The sequence below is a fragment of the Mytilus galloprovincialis genome, chromosome 1 (assembly GCF_965363235.1).
Source record: "Mytilus galloprovincialis chromosome 1, xbMytGall1.hap1.1, whole genome shotgun sequence".
NCBI classification, from domain to species: domain Eukaryota; kingdom Metazoa; phylum Mollusca; class Bivalvia; order Mytilida; family Mytilidae; genus Mytilus; species Mytilus galloprovincialis.
Window position 1 is genome coordinate 39,358,833 of NC_134838.1, and position 16,390 is coordinate 39,375,222.

At 29.8% G+C, this 16,390-nt stretch overlaps 3 protein-coding genes across 4 annotated transcripts in view; 1 reads left to right on the forward strand and 2 right to left on the reverse strand.

The window, feature by feature from the left end:
• LOC143073953 (uncharacterized) lies at positions 1–4,071 on the reverse strand. Of its 2 annotated transcripts, XM_076249578.1 has the most exons (3): positions 3,999–4,071; positions 2,994–3,305; positions 1–2,629 (listed from the first exon to the last, which is right to left on the reverse strand). In XM_076249578.1, exons 1-3 carry the CDS (start codon positions 4,046–4,048, stop codon positions 1,027–1,029), a joined length of 1,965 nt encoding a protein of 654 aa, XP_076105693.1. In that variant the 5' UTR covers positions 4,049–4,071; the 3' UTR covers positions 1–1,026. The 2 variants fall into 2 exon arrangements, with proteins under 2 accessions (XP_076105693.1, XP_076105694.1); XM_076249579.1 differs by lacking the exon at positions 3,999–4,071 and having other exon boundaries at positions 1–2,606; positions 2,994–3,168.
• On the reverse strand, positions 4,068–13,271 carry LOC143060772 (protein artemis-like). Its single transcript, XM_076233638.1, has 11 exons — positions 13,067–13,271; positions 11,532–11,583; positions 10,753–10,837; positions 10,283–10,342; positions 8,120–8,175; positions 7,657–7,761; positions 6,477–6,690; positions 5,813–5,914; positions 5,109–5,369; positions 4,527–4,650; positions 4,068–4,183 (listed from the first exon to the last, which is right to left on the reverse strand). The coding sequence occupies exons 1-11, from the start codon at positions 13,269–13,271 to the stop codon at positions 4,068–4,070; spliced, it is 1,380 nt and encodes a 459-aa protein (XP_076089753.1).
• Positions 13,260–16,390, forward strand: part of LOC143073979 (transmembrane protein adipocyte-associated 1 homolog) — a 17,693-nt gene continuing 14,562 nt past the window's right edge. Inside the window, exons 1-4 of the mRNA XM_076249580.1 lie at positions 13,260–13,391; positions 14,821–15,030; positions 15,309–15,441; positions 16,120–16,209. Of these exons, the coding sequence (XP_076105695.1) occupies positions 14,834–15,030; positions 15,309–15,441; positions 16,120–16,209 (420 nt within the window). The 5' untranslated portion in view covers positions 13,260–13,391; positions 14,821–14,833. The remainder of the gene's footprint in view (positions 13,392–14,820; positions 15,031–15,308; positions 15,442–16,119; positions 16,210–16,390) is intronic.

Here is a 16,390-nt window from a genome sequence, read left to right on the forward strand (position 1 = left end):
TAGTTAAAAATAATGAGTAACAAAAATAGAGTATTTACAAACATCTGACTGTGACACATTTATGATAATTAAAAAATGACTTTGACACATTTCTAATAGTTAAACAATGATTCCAAGATTATGACATTTCCAATATTTATATTCCCTTTATGTACAATTTTGGTTAAAATTACCACATAAACAAATTACAGTTTGAATCTATACATAAATACTTATTTCATTAAAAGTAAATAAACTTATGAGATCATTTTAACAATATAAAAATCTGAATTGATAAATTAGATTTTTCATACAAAAATATAAATATACAAACAATATTGCTGAATAATATTGACATAACTTCAGAGGTATCATACATTCCATTCTCAAGTGACTAATTTATTTTACAAGGGTGAAAATCAAGGGTACATGAAATATAAATATATATTTAGGACCATAACTTTTATCATTTTGCAGAAAGTCATAGAGACTCTAGTTTGTAGAAAAAAACTGATGACATAAGATTAAGGAATTATTCTATGGAAAGTTTTTACTTGTTTTTTTTCATTTTATAATCTGCTTTTAATTCAAGAGTAAAATATATAAAAGCCTCATGGCAACCCCTGTTATTTTATTGTTTTATTTTAAGGATAAAGAACCAAACCGAATTTGTCTGGTCTTTTCAAGAAAGTGTGGAATAAAAAAATCTGCTTGAACAATATTTTCCTCTATAAAATCAATTTAAAATTATAATAGAATTTCAAACTTCAAAGTTTTGGACAGGAGGTGTGATAGGCATTAATTTTGATAAAATACTTTTAACTATTAACAAGGAAAATATTTGCAACTTCATACATAAAACTTAAGTGCCTTCATTAATTTTTTATACCATAAAACATTCACATTTATGCTTTATTCGCAATTTTGTTAACCTGATGCGTAGACAAATGACTTTATCTCCCCTTCCCAGCATTCTTCATTGAAGAAATAAATCTGCAACAATTCAATCATAACATATGACACAAGTATATAACAATTAAACTGTAACTAATCAATAACATAATAATCCTGAGTTGAATCATCAGCGCCATTCTTGTCGTCATCATTGTTATCATCACTATCATCAGATGCTGTCAAATCAATCATACTACTTTCTGCTGACTCCTCCCCCTTATCACCCTCATTATTCATAATAAACATACTACCCATCTGGCATACAACTTTCTGTGGTGACTGATTCTTTACTGGTGACAAGTATGGTTTTATACTCTGGTTCTTCATTGGAGATTTCTTAGACTGGGAACCAGATGACATTAAATCTAATGACCTTGGACCCACAATAGGTTTAGATTTGACTGGTGATACAAAGGGAGATAATGTCTCAATGCTTGCATCAGATTGCTGACTTCCTGAGGGAGGTAATGTTTCTTCACTATCCGATAAATCATCGCAGTCAATAGCTGTGTTTTGACAATTGCCACTAAACAATTTATCAACAGCTTTTGTCACACATTTTTCTATTGAGCTTATTTGACAATTCACAGAATCTTTGCTTTGTAATGAATTGCTTTTAGATAATTTTCCTGATAATAATGATCTTTCCTCCTCATCTTCTGATTCCAGGTCTAAAACAACACAATCATTGTAACGGCCATTTGAATCCACTATCTGTTTTGATCCCTTATTCGTTTCAAAATTAGTAACAGTGTTCATTTTATTAACCAATAGTTCCTCCTTGTTGCCTTTCTCCTTGCTGTTTGATGAATTTGTAGTAATACTACTGACCTCCTTTTCACTTTTGTTTCCACTATTAAATGTATCACTACAAACCTCAGTGATCATGATTTCGTTGTCACTGTTATCAACATCACTTCCTTCATCAGAACCAAATAAATCATAGCTAGAACTTATCTCTTTTTGATTTTTCTCATTATTCCTGCTGCTTTTAGAGTTTGATTCTAGATTGGTTATTTCATCATTGTGTTCATTGACAATTACTTCTTGAGGTAGACTTTCGCACACTGTACTACAACTACTATCAATGATTGTAACAACTTCATTTGATTTATTTTCTGTTATATCAACCTCATGGTTGCTTGTATTTAATCTATTATTAGAACTTTGATTACTTTCTAAACAAACATATGATTCACTTTCCCTCTCATTGCTCAGCATTTTATCAATCTCTTTCTCTGAATCAGAATTGAATTTAGATATTCTATTTTCATTGGAATTTTTATTGCCATTTTTTAAAAAGTTGATAAAGTTGTCTTCATAAGAACCAGATCCATTTTGTACATTTTTAGTGTCTTTTCTTTCATTTCCAATAATAATTGTTTTATTTTCTTTCCTATCAATGTTTAATCTATCATTTTCAAGAGCATATAAGCTATTTTGTTTATCAGTTTTCAGATTGTCATCTTCACAATAATCTAGCTCATCATTTTTCTTTAAAGTGTTGACTCTGTCATCTTGACTAGAATCTGGCTTATCTTTTTTCTGTTCAGTTTTACACCAGCCATTTCCATTGGAATTTGATCTATCTGGCTGTTTAGAATTGATAATGCTGTCCCCGATCTCATTGACCTCAGCCTCCATCTCATCAACTGCAGTTAGTAAGCTCTGCCCTGGGGTAGATAGAGTTTCACATCTATCAAAATTAATATTAACTATCAAGCAGCATAGGTTTTGAAACACATCAAATTTTATTTTTCAAAACAGTTTACATTCAAAGAACTCATTCGTTAAAAAGAAACAAACATATCGGGAAAAACGATAATTAATTGTTGGTTGCTCATGGTGCAGTGGCAAATTTTTCATGCATGTTCAGGACGATGGAATAAAAAACTTTTAAAAAATCATTTACTGGTACTGATATATTTTTACTTCATTTACTGCTTTTTTGCAAGTGTTTTTTACACTGTTTTACTGTTTAATCTTATTCTGATGTTTCCCATGTTAAAAAACAACATTGATGAATAATGAGTTCTATTGTTAAAAATATGTTCATGTACCTGGATATTGAGGGTGGCTCCTGAACATCATCTGTAGTATCATGATCAAAGTCTATATTGTCTACAACATCATCTTTGTTTGCTCCAGATGTGTCATCCTCACTGTTATCACTAGCTTCTTCTTCAGATATCTTATATTCACCAGCTTTTAGTGTATTTGTTGGTACAACTACAGCTGTCGTCTGCTCATCATCATCATCTATACATACTCTGCACTCTATAGCATCTGATTTACTGCCTTGAGATTCTTGGAACTCATGCTCATCTAATGCATCTAAAAGACTTTGTCCTGGTAGTGACAAGGACTGGGGTCTAGAAAAATATAATATAATTTCAAATCAAAGGTAGAGATTAAAGGATACAAATTTTGGGGTCTAGTTTCACTTATGGTACCTCTGCTATAGGTATTTGGTAAACTACACAAGAAGTTTATTAGCCATGAAAGTAAAAGCACATCTAACAATAAAGCATGCTCACATATAGCTTGATACTTTAAAAAAGGCCAGAAATATTTCATAATGGTAATTTCTGTGTTAGAATACATAAACATTCAACAGGAATTTAATGAGCAATGGATTCATAAATGATCCACACTTTAACCAGTATTTACATAAAGATTGACACCAAATTTTAGGAAGATTCTATCCATAGTTCAAAAGAAAAAATGCCATTCAAATCTCATATTTGTCTTATATTACAGAATATCAAAGTACCAAAATGTAACAAAAGACAGTACACAATATAACAATATTAAATTGCCCTTTTTAAGCTCGATACTAGATTTCAGGAATCTGTGATTGTAGTTCCTGATAATAAGTCTAATGGATGGACATATGTATACAGGCAGACTGATATACAGAGACAAAGCAATATTCCTTCCTTGAAGTGGAGGCAATAATAACAGCTATACAATTAGAAGCTATGTATTTTAGATTGGCAGAATCAAAAATTGAAAACCCTTTTCCATTTAATAAAAATTGTTTTAATAAAAATATAGATTCTTACCTGTTTTTTTGGTCAGCTTCCTGTCCACTAAGTTCACAGATATCACTCATTTCACTGTCGCTTCTGTTACTACCTGTGTTCATCCTCATCTGTCTCTGCCTCACTCATTATTCTTGATTTCTTGGCAGGTGGGTAAACCTTTTCTGGGGTGCCAAAATTCAGGTCAATTGAATCACTTGAATTTTCTAAAAAAGGGTAGCAAAACATGATATAATTTGAATAGTTCAGTATGTAACCTACAACTTAATATGAATAGGCTTATTATTTCTCTTTATTTTGTGTTATTTAACATTTCTTGATCTATCTTAGAAAAATGTATCTTCTAAATAGTGAAAAATCTTTTCCCTGCAAATGATTGGTCGAAATTTAACTATGATATTTTAATTTTCTTGGGCTCTTTGGAATTTTCCTATTGTGACCTCTTCTTATTTTTATATATAAGGTTATTTAAAGACGAAATATTAATGAAAAGTAGTAGTATCACCTACACAGTTTGGAGCGCTTTATAAGAACAATGTTAGATATTACCTGAAATTGTCCTCTTCTTTGTGGATTTTGATCTTCTGAGTTTTCCAAGTAGTCTTGGTTTCTGAGAATCACATATCGTCTTACTGTTCTTTAATTTCAGGAATTCATTCAAACGTCCTTGGACCTGTAAAACATATAGGCATTTATAATATCCTTTACATAGATAATTAATATACATTTTTAACCAATAAACTGTAAATTCAGTACTATTTCATTTTCAAAAATGCAGAAACTTTGACAAAATAGATTTTTTCACAATAATAACTTACATTCCAAATTTTTAAAGCCATTTGTGTATACAGTTCTTCCTAAAGTTGTTAAATATTTACTTAATCATAACATGAACCAAATGAATCCACAAAATCTTAAGACGTGTAGTTTTTATTTGAATTTCAAGCAACGTTCTTTCCTTAGCAGAAAGTTTGCTTTCTTCCCATTCATTCAGTAAATATATAACATGGACACTGTTACCAGCCACTCACCTCCCATACTTCAACAAATAAAAGAAAACCAGGTCAAAAATCATATAACTTTTTTTCTGTCATTTTGAGGATGATAAGTTGTGTACCTAATTTCACCTACCTTCATAATAGTATCATCCATCATTGGCTTCACATTTGGTCTGACAAATTTTGGCTGAAGATAGGTCACTAAATCTTTGACCTCTGTGTATGACGAATGAAATGAATAACATACTCTGTTTATAAATCCTTTTTTAATTACAATATGACTTAGATCAAAGTTCCGCAACATAGTAAAGTACATTGTGGATGGAAGTATCACCATTACTTTCAATTCTGCGGCTGGCTTACCCCATGGTAGACTATCTGATGGCCATTTCCCCTGAAAGAATGACAAACACTGTTTAAGAGCTTGTACTGTTATTTCAAAACAGTGTAAGTATTCCTTAGAACAAGAATAAATAAATTTGTAAACTGATGTCTGGAATGAGTGCATTTTAGTACAATTAAAAATGGGACTTCTACATATAACTATGCTTTCTGTCAAAGCAGTCTTTACTCATCAAATATGCAAAGGCCAAAATATATGAAAAGTATAAGAAACATATTTTTTATAGTTTCATGGATTTATTTTGTTTAGCATCTACTTAAATTGGCTCCCAACTGCCTCTTTCTGACAAGAACTACTTACAAACAGGACATACAGTATTCCATACTTGTGCTTTTCTCATTTTGTTGATGTAGTTAGAAGTAGATAAATATTTTTTAAAGAGAAACAAGAACCTATATTTCTAAAATGAGTTTTAAAATGTTTTTTGGTCCTACCTTGCAGGCATGTACTGGTGTTTCTGAGGGATCACTGGTGAAAATATCTTCAAGACCTGGAATTTGTTTATATATTTCACATTTCTCTTTAGAGACATACACCTAAAAAAATAATATTTGACATATTTTCAGGCTCTTCATTTTTGTACGTGTTATATTGTATCTTGGAGTAAAAATCTATATCTAAGCAAATGGAACTATTATTACATTGGAATGTAAAACTCATAAGCCACACAGATTTAATTTTCATTTCCTTTGATTTTATGAGATAAAACTATTAAGGAAGCTGGCTTGTCATGTTTCAGATTTTTTTGTCAGATTTTCGGAATCCTCTGGTTTAATCCATTTGAATGCATTGAAAAAAAATTGCCTTGTGACCCCCATTTTTCTTTTCGTTAATCTTTTACATGTATAATGATAAGCCATTACTTTTTAATAGTTTTTGAGAACTTAATCTTGTCAATGATAAAGCTATGAAAAGTCAAGAGAGAATATTTTCTTGCCAAAATTTCAATGGCTTATATCTCGAAAACAAGCATGGTGACCTATATATGTATTTTGCTCTTTGGATTCCTTCATTAATCCCCAATCTATATAAACCAGTGTTTTGAAAAATTAATTACTTTGAAACTGAGAAGCGAACTTAAAGTAGCTGACAAGTTACCTTATGCCCAGTTTTTATACTGACTTCCTTCATCAAATGTTCATGCCCATACTGAGTTCGTGCTTTAAAATGTACAACATAATTTGGTCCTTTTCCTATCCATTCCTTTACCAGATTATAAACAGCATTAGCACTGTCCTCACGGCTAGGGATATAAATAGAGCTCTCATGGCAGAATGTTGTATCTATGTATAAGCTGTCAATATGTTTTACACTGAAAATATAAAAAAAATGTTCTCAAATAATAAAATTTGGATAAAGTTATCTAATAAAACAAAGATCAGCACAATGTAACATTTAGAATATGGCACTGTACAGTTATTAGTTTATTTTAAAATAAAATATAGAATATAGGTGTGCATTGGCTTATATATGTGGTCTAAGAACTTAGAAAAATTAAAATTATTTACCTTTATGGTCCAATATGCAAAATCTACATAAATAAATCAAATAATTCATTTTTTTAATGAAATCAAACAAAGTTTAATTTTGGACCTATTGGACCTCAATATTGACGAATAAGAAAACAGGCCAAAAATCTAAACACAAGGTTAGATTCAGCAAGCATAATAAGAAACCCCAAGTAATCAAGACTTTAAATCAAACCTAATTAAAATTGTCTAGAAATATGCCATTCATACTAAGTATAATGTTTTTGAACGTATTGTTTTAGACTCTTCTTGGCCATAAATTCCTAAATGGTTAGGACCATAACCCCAAAAATCAATTTTAACCTTCCTATTTTGGTATGAAGCCTTGTGTCATAATATTATAGAGATTCCATACACTTATACTAAAGTCATTGTCTTGAAACCAAATGTCTTCGGACAACAATGATGAGGACAAAGACATTGCCATACCAGTATACAAATTTTTCCAGTTCTATAAATTAGTTGTTTCAAGCCTCTTTAGAAGATACGGTAAATTCTGAAATTATTTCAGGCATTTATTATTGCCATTTTAGACTAAAATGCAATTTGAATTTTTGCCATATTGACTTAAATCCAAATGCAAGTTTTAATTATTTCAATTATAACCCTGTCGCACATTTCATAATAATAAAAACATCACAATAACTTCTGAATTTACAGATACCATCTTTTAATAAAGCAGAGGCAAAAGATACCAGAGGGAGAAGTAGGCCTCTGCAATAGAATGTTTCTTTATTGTCTGTTCTTACCTCCCATTTTTGTCATGAAGAGCTGGGATATTGGTAATTTGTTGACTGTCCCATCTAAAATCTCCAGTGTATAAACATATACCTTCTGTGCCATCAAACAGAAACCTGAAATATCATTAAGAATATCAGCTTGTTCAGACTTAAAATCTAAATGAAATTTTATTTTAATTTCAAAATTTAATGAGAATTCAATTATGTACCCTTTTTTAAAATAAGGACTTTTTGAAAAATAAAAAAAATACACAATTTCTTAAAAGAGAAAAACCTTATTATTTATGATTAAAACTGAGATCAGCATTTAGGAAGACCATTTGAGCAAGCATAAACCAGAAAAAAGTTAAAATTCCAGAAGTGTAAACTCAAAACTTTGAGTAAAAACTGAAATATAGATAATTTTTTAACATGGATGAAGTTAAGCATATAAAAATAGTTGATGGAGTGGACTAGAATCAAAGATACTTACATAACAGATCCAGGACAATGAGATGCATTAATCAATGTGACTTCAACAGTACCAATCTGAAATTAATTATCACAAGGCACTGTGTTTTCCTCTATCAGATTAAGTGACAATATGCAATGGTGTACTGTGCATTCATTAATTTTTGTGGGTATCAGTTTACATTGATTGAGGAAAACTTTTAATTTCAAGGAGGACATTTGATTTTGTGGTTTTGCTAATCTCTGTGTGAAAAACCCATTGAAAATTTGTTATTCGTTAAACATATGAATTCGAAGGTCACCAGTATCCATGAAACCCACAAAAATTGGTATCCAACGAATAATAATGAATCCACATGTACAGTATACTACAAAACTTGTAACACAATGATTACACATTTGAGTTCAAATCTGGGAATGGTGAAGAATTCTCACTACATCAGTGAGATAATAGTAAAGCAGTTTTAAAAGAAATCAATTGTTTCATCTTATCTTTTACATACTGTGGATTTATTTATTTTCATTGATACCAATTTTTGTGGATTGAGGGAAACTTTTATATTTATGGATATCTAATTTCGTTGTTTTGGCAAGGTCTGCATACATGCCTTTAAGAAAATTTGTAACTTGCTGAACATTTAAATTTGTGGTTCCCCTGTACGCACGAAATCCATGTAAATTGGTATCCAGCAAATATTATTGAATCAACATTGTATGTACAATACTTTTACATTGACTGTATGTTACCATTCAGCTGATTGAAATGTTATCAAAGAAAAAAAAATCAAATAAAAAACAATTTTGCATGTCAGAAATAAAAGGTTGTCATGATTTTGTATCTTTTAAAAAATAAATAAAATTTTACTAGTCACAAATGCAATTTTTACAATCTAAAAAAAACACATTTTCAATTGTTGTTTAATGAGTTAAGGTTATTTATTCGATTTTAAATATAGGGAAAATACCCTTTAAAAAGGCCTCACATCATGCTCGCGGAGAAATATACAACACAATGAAATTTACATTTACCTGTTGAAACCAACATTCGATGGTGAACGAAATCGTTTGAGTATGGACTTAAATATCAACCATAAGCATAAAACATAATGATTTATAGGTTGCAAACAAAAAATATTAACAAATTAAATATGTTTTTCCAATAATTGCAAAAGAAACAATGTTGAGTCGTTCCACGCATCGTTGTATGTATTTGAAACAAGAACAGGTTGAAGAGGTTGTATGAATAATTCAATATTACATGTATTTCGGCAATTTCTATTTAAATATTCATGAGGAAAAGTGATATCAGGTCAGTGACTGTATATGACATAGAAATATACAGTCAACGCATTTTGACTGCTCAAATAGAACGAGTGCAGTATAAATATATATCCTGTGAAAGTACTTTAATTCGTGGGTATCAATTTTTGTGGTTTGAGCAATATTTACATGTTTGTGGGTTTTTAAATTCATGGATTTTAGTTTTCTAAAAAAAAAAATTGAAAAATTAAAGTCTTTAGAAACGAAGGTTACAACTAGTCTAGATTGAAGGAAATTGCAAAGTAAACATTGACCCGTGTAACACTAATTAACCCATGATAAAGTGATCAACAGATTTAAAGACCATCAAAGGTGTTAATTAGGCCATAAACATGTCACCTATGAAAACAGTAACATAAACAAATGCTATAAACGTATTTTGAATTGTCAAATAATTCTTATCAAAATCAAACCCAGCATGAAATTATTATTTCCCATATGTGGATATAAAATGAACACTTTATCATACAAGCATATCAATACCTGAAATCTGACTTTCATCGATCAAAAATATTTTTTATGAGAATTAAAAGATCAAAAGTTGTACAGTTTAGGTTATTAAAGATTAAATGGGTATAATCCGGCATGGGTTGTAGTTATGTGACTGCTATTAAAGTATTTCAGATTTGGCGTTATTCAATATCTTTTCTAGATCATATCAGTAGTCAAAACTATGGAAAGGGATCTTTCCATGTCTTGATTTGGACAATGGTTGTTTTATTTTGTTGGACACCTAAATTCGTGGATAAAGTCACCCACGAAAACCACGAAAACTGGTACCCCACGAATAAAAGTACTTTCACAGTATGTAATGAAATAAGAATAAGCTGCTAATTTTCCGACAATGGATAAATGATTTATTTACCTTGCAAGACCCTTGCTGTGGAATTGACACCTCAGTTGGCACATTGATAGGTAATACTCTCTGAAAAATAATGCATCTAATATACTCATAACACAAATAATGTACCACTTCTTTCAAAATATATCTGTAGTAGTTTCATATCAAGAAATAAATTGAGTTTGTTTATTTTGCTTTTTAGTATTATAGTGTTAAATTATACTTCATACAAAACACAGAAACAACAGAACAGCGATATACAAGGTGTTTTACACATGACCAAGAAGTTCATTATTTTTGCAATCAAGATTTGGTGACACAGACATAGTAAATGAATTTAAAGACTTCTGTGATTCTCTGTGAAAGTACTGTAAATGAGACAGTTTTCTACAAAAGGCAAAAATCATAAAGGATATAATTAGCTCATAAATAAATACTGTATTCACAAACTGTAATATGAAATATAAAGCTTAAATAAATCTAAACATGCATACCACATAATGCTCCAAATGACTGTACTTTGGTTTTTCTAGTAAGAGCAGTTTTGTAACTTCTGAACAGTACAGAAATACATCAGAACTGAAATTGAATTTTAAAAATAAATTCATTAATTAAAGAGGTTAATTCATGATCAATTATAACTTGTCTATTTTCACTAAAGCCCTAAAACAAATACAAGTTTACAATACACATTCAAAAGCAAAATACAATATACATATATAAATTATGATAACAACAATAATGAAATTTTCATATTCAAACCAAAAATAGTAATGTCATTTGATTTTATTTGTCTTACATAGTTTTACAAGAGGACTATATAACAATGTTTCTCAAATAATGCTACATTAACTGATTTTTAACTCTTTTTTTTAGTTTTGAATGGTATCTAAAATCATTTCATTCCTTGATTGTAGAAAATGAACAGATTTCTTATAAAAAAAACGTTAAATGTTTCCCTTTATTGAACATTATGAATGCAATTTATGGGAAAAGTGTGTGGTTATAATTAAACATATCTTCAAAGTTCATTGAGAAGATTGTTTATAACAACCTCTAAATTAATGTTACAAACATTTTAAAATATTTTTCATTTCCTACATGTCCTAGTATTTTATGGGACTTTTGACTAATTCACAACCTCCTTTTCAATTCAACAAATACAAAATATAACAAAGGAAATCAAAGTCTAAAAACAGAGAATAGGATAATGCTGCAATTCTCGAGATTATTGAAATCAAAAGTTAGCAGATAAATATATATTTACACTCACCTGGCCTGTAACATTTCAAGAAAAGTTGGTCTATCTAATCCTACAGTATGATCTAAAAAATTAGAAATCATCACAAAATATAAAGAGGTATAGCAGCTAGAGGTATAGACTTTTTTGGATGTATTTCAGTTAATGTTTTTTTTTTATTCTTTTACGCCACCCTTTTCATATAATTTAGATTTTTAAAAATGTATACCTTTTCATATTTTTTGTAGGTAAATATGTAACCTTTTCCCATATTGTTTGGGTTTTAAGTAGTGTGTAATGTAAGAGTGGAATATGAAAAATACAGTCGAAAACACCAAGAAAGATGACAGACGAAGAAGTTATGGAACTTTATTGACCGTATCATAAATTTTGGATAGTTTTCAAAACCTATTCATATATTTTCAAGCTTGAAAAGGTGACTTATTCCAGTGGCACGTCTTATCACCCAGGGGATCTGCTTACCCTTCCAGAACACCTGAGATCACCCCCAGTTTTTGGTAAAGTTCATGCTGCTCTGTCTTTAGATTTTTATATTGTTTTTTGTGTACTGTTGTTTGTCTGTTGGTGTTCATCTTTTTTAAGCCATGGCATTGCCAGTTTATTTTCAACTAATGAGTTTGAATGTCCCTTTGCTTCTGTTTTTTATATGCGTAAGATACATGTATATGTTAATTATAATTTAGTTGTTTTTCAGTGTTTAGGGACTATCTCTTATGGTCTTTGTGATATTTTTTGTTATAATTTATAGATCTATGGTACACAAATCAGGAAACCTAATAAGAACCATGAGAGTAGTTGTCTTTAAGGGGACTTGTGGTTATAAATCGATTTTTTTTTAAATATATGATTTTAATATTTTTTTCATAAATGAACTTTATCATATACTTAATAGAAAAATTAAAGAAAACAAATGGGGTCACTGTTCATCTAATTTCCAAAGAAGCATGCGTTTATGTGAAGGTACTTTTTTCTGTTGAACTAATAGGAGAAATATAGGTAATATCGAAATAAAAAAAGAACTAAATTTCAGAAATCGTCTAAATTTTACAATTGTTAAGTTTAAGTACTGCTAATTTAAAAATAATAATAAAAAAATATAGGCCACTGTCTGACTGATGAGTTAAAAAAGATATTTCAATTTTGAACAGGAGATAATTTGGAGCTTTTTCAATGATATAAACATTTTAAGAGTAATCTGGGGCCAAAATGAATAGATTTTTTTTGGGGGTTGATTTTTGTACCATAGCAAAAAGGTAACAACTAATAGTGTAATAAATAAAATTTGTAATAAATATATCGGTTCATTCAAATTTGAAACAACAGGTACTGCTTCTTTTAACTTTGTCCCCTTTAACAGCTTGCATTGGCCTTAAACTAAATACAGGCAATCATATAGTCTACTGGATTTTTAAATATGGCTTTTATAGTTGATTCAAACTGGCAATTTGTCAATATACATAATGTATATGTTCCTTTTTTTATGTTCCTGATTCACATCAGTGATTATGTTGTTACAATTCAATGTACATATGGTCTGGTATTATTACCCTCGTGAATGTGTGAGAGGAAAAAACATTTGGATTTCAAGTTTCTCCCATCAAATCTGTCGATTGACAAATTGCGGTACTCTCGCATCTGTCCACAAAAACAACTCATAGTGCAACTCTGCAATGTGCACTTTTCTTCTTGATACTCGCCACACTCTAACAATCGCGCGTGTAATACTACACATCTCTTGAGCGTTTGAAACATATGGATCAAATACGTTACTTGTAAAGCACGTTCATGAGCAAGTAGAAAAACAAATTAATGATTTTGACGCAAATGTCTATTTTTACTTAGTTATCTATTTCCTGTAGTTCCTATTTTTTGGTAAGGATGTCCTTGTTGTGTATAGAAGAAAATTCACCTATAGTATATGTAGAGAAATCTGTAATAAGTTGAAAAGATTTAGTACAAATCATTAAAATGTTAGTGTTAAAATTGACAACACTCCACCCCTTTTTTCAAATTTCAGTTTCAGCAGTGTACTAACCAGACCATTTCTAAAAGTTACCTTTTTTTCTCATAACTAGAGATAATTATACTTGTATGCAAATTTGTCTGCCATTAAATAAAATCATACCGGATCCCATAAAATACATGTTTAATATTTATTTATGTTTTTCTTCGCTCTACTCATACGAACATAAAAAGTGTCTTAATAATACATGTATCTAAATAAAACAAAAAGCATGGGATGAGAAATTGTTCTGATCAGTTTAATACGTGACAACTCTGGTCATGTAAATCATGGTCTCTGGATCTCTGAAAAAATGATCTCTTTACAAATATGAAAATGTTAAATCACTGCATTTAATTATATATATAATTACATATCTTGAATGCAAAATATACATGTCGATTTGATCAGTAAATTTTTCTCGACAAAGAGAAAAGGCGCGAAATCTAGATATATATGTGTGAAACCGCATAACTGAGTCCAAGTGTATGCCAATATTTATACGCCAAATTAAGAAATGAATATTCCTGGTAGAGATAATTTAAGGAAATAGAGACATTTCACGTCAGGCGTCAAATGGTCATTTTCAGCTTAGTCTTACGTATACCCTTAGCGTCAAATTGGTTAAAATTTTACTTCATCCAAATATCCTTATCGTGATTTGTCAGAAGTCTCACATTAATATCGTTACTGTTTATATTTTTGGAAAAAAAATAGGGTGATTAATCAAATTCAGGTGATTTTTTTATTGTCTAAAAGAAAGTGTACATTTTATTGTTATGCACTAAAAATTACTGTTAACGTCATTTGGCAAAAAATTTTACCATAAATATAATATGTCTTGAAGGTACCCCCATTACTACCCTCTTCATATGCAAATGTTAAGAGGTGTTCAGTTTATGAAACAAAGAATTTCAAAATTCATGTCAAGTAAACACCTCTGATAGGAATATAAAGTTGGTAGGTCTGTTAAGAAAAATATATTAGTTATATACATGTATCAAGAGATAATTTAAAGAAAATTAATAGTACTTGTATATGTACAGTCATGAATAAAGAATATAAAATCACATCCTTCAAGGAAGTTGACTTAGTTACATAATGTAAATTACTTGAACGTTTTCTTTAGATTAATATACAATGTGTATATATACAAATGAACATGTATGCAAATTATGTTCATGTTAATAAGTGTATACATATATTTATAACAGTGTTTTGTTCCCTTATGTGTACATTTATTATAGCCATCCTCAATGAATACTTTTGCAAGCAGTCATTTTGATATTACAATTACAGATTGAGTTTATTGATGTCCGATCCAGGTACAGTCCATTTCTCCCAGTCAAGCCCAGAACACAATCAACTGAACAAGTTTAACAGCAATGTGTTAAAGCTGTTGTCCAGTAATGGAACTACCATCACACCATACGGACCAAATATACCTGACGTAGAGATCAGTGAACCTATATGTCAGGCTATATTGTATGATGACATTTCATATTCAAGGTACATGAATAAATTTATAACTAGTTTCAGGCTAAAGTTATAATTTTTGGTAGGAAAAGTGCTTAATTGTTTTAAAACTGTAAAGAGGCTGAGAATTTTCATAATAGACACAGTATTGGTATTTGTATTTCCCATTTATGAATTGACACAATAAAGTCAAAAATACTACAAAAAAGTATAACAAGGTAAATACGTAGTAATGAAAAATCAAGACTGCCTGACAATGTTTTCTTTGTGTAGACATTATTTATATATAAAAGCAAATTTTTCTATTGCAGCATAAGAATATGGGATCTGATCATTTTAGGGCCAAATGCCCTTTTCCTAATGTTCCTTATTTGGAAGATGAAAACTGCCATTACAAAACTAAGGAGCACAGACAGCCCAATTTTCACAGCTTTCTATGTTATGGTATGTAAAATAGTTATTGATCTTCTTAATGAAACCTGTCTGAAGTAAACAGTGTTTTGTCCAGCTTTATTTTAAGGAGAATGGTTACGTAGTGAATTTATAATATTTATCATTGTTTGCAGAACTGGCATAAACTTATTCAATCCGATGGACTTTATATAAGAATAAGAAGAAATAGTTTGAGATAACACTCAACCAGAGACTAAATGATGTAGAAATTAGCCATTATAGGTCACCATACAGCCTTCAACGAATAGCAAAACTTATAAGGCATATATAGCAAGCTAATTGAGGACCTGAAATGAAAAATGTAAAACTTTTTAAGATAGGTAATAAAAAATAAATTAGGAAACCAAATGTGATAAATAGCAACAATTTCCAAAATTTGGTGAACCAGTGAACAGGTTTATTGGCCATGCATCTTCAGTTCAGTTCATGGTTTTGTTTAAATTTGTCATTTTATACTATCAAAATATAAAGGCAAGTTGTATTTCTGCTTCAAAAATATCATAATGCATAAAAACTATTCTTTATGAAGTTAAGCAAACAATCGTACTATTGACTATTGTTATGGTCTCGCAATGTTTCTTTGTAGTATTTTATACATGTAGTTTAAAGTTCAGACAATAGTTATTATCACAGTATTAAGATATATGTTTATTTTATTTTATTTTCCAGGTTTTAACAGTAGCAATTATTAGTGTGTTACGATGTATTGTAGCAATGACAGTAAACGCTGCAAACCCTGCTGGGGATAATGCAGACAAGGTACACCTATATTTACAATGTATATTCTTATGCAAGTCATGTTTTTTTAATTTATTTACAAACACTGTAGACCTTTTTTTATCTCAGTTAAACAGTAAGGGGTCATTCTTATGGAAGTCATGTTTATTCACTTAAAGATGTAAGTAATATTTACCTGTAAAAGTATATTTAAAAGATTATT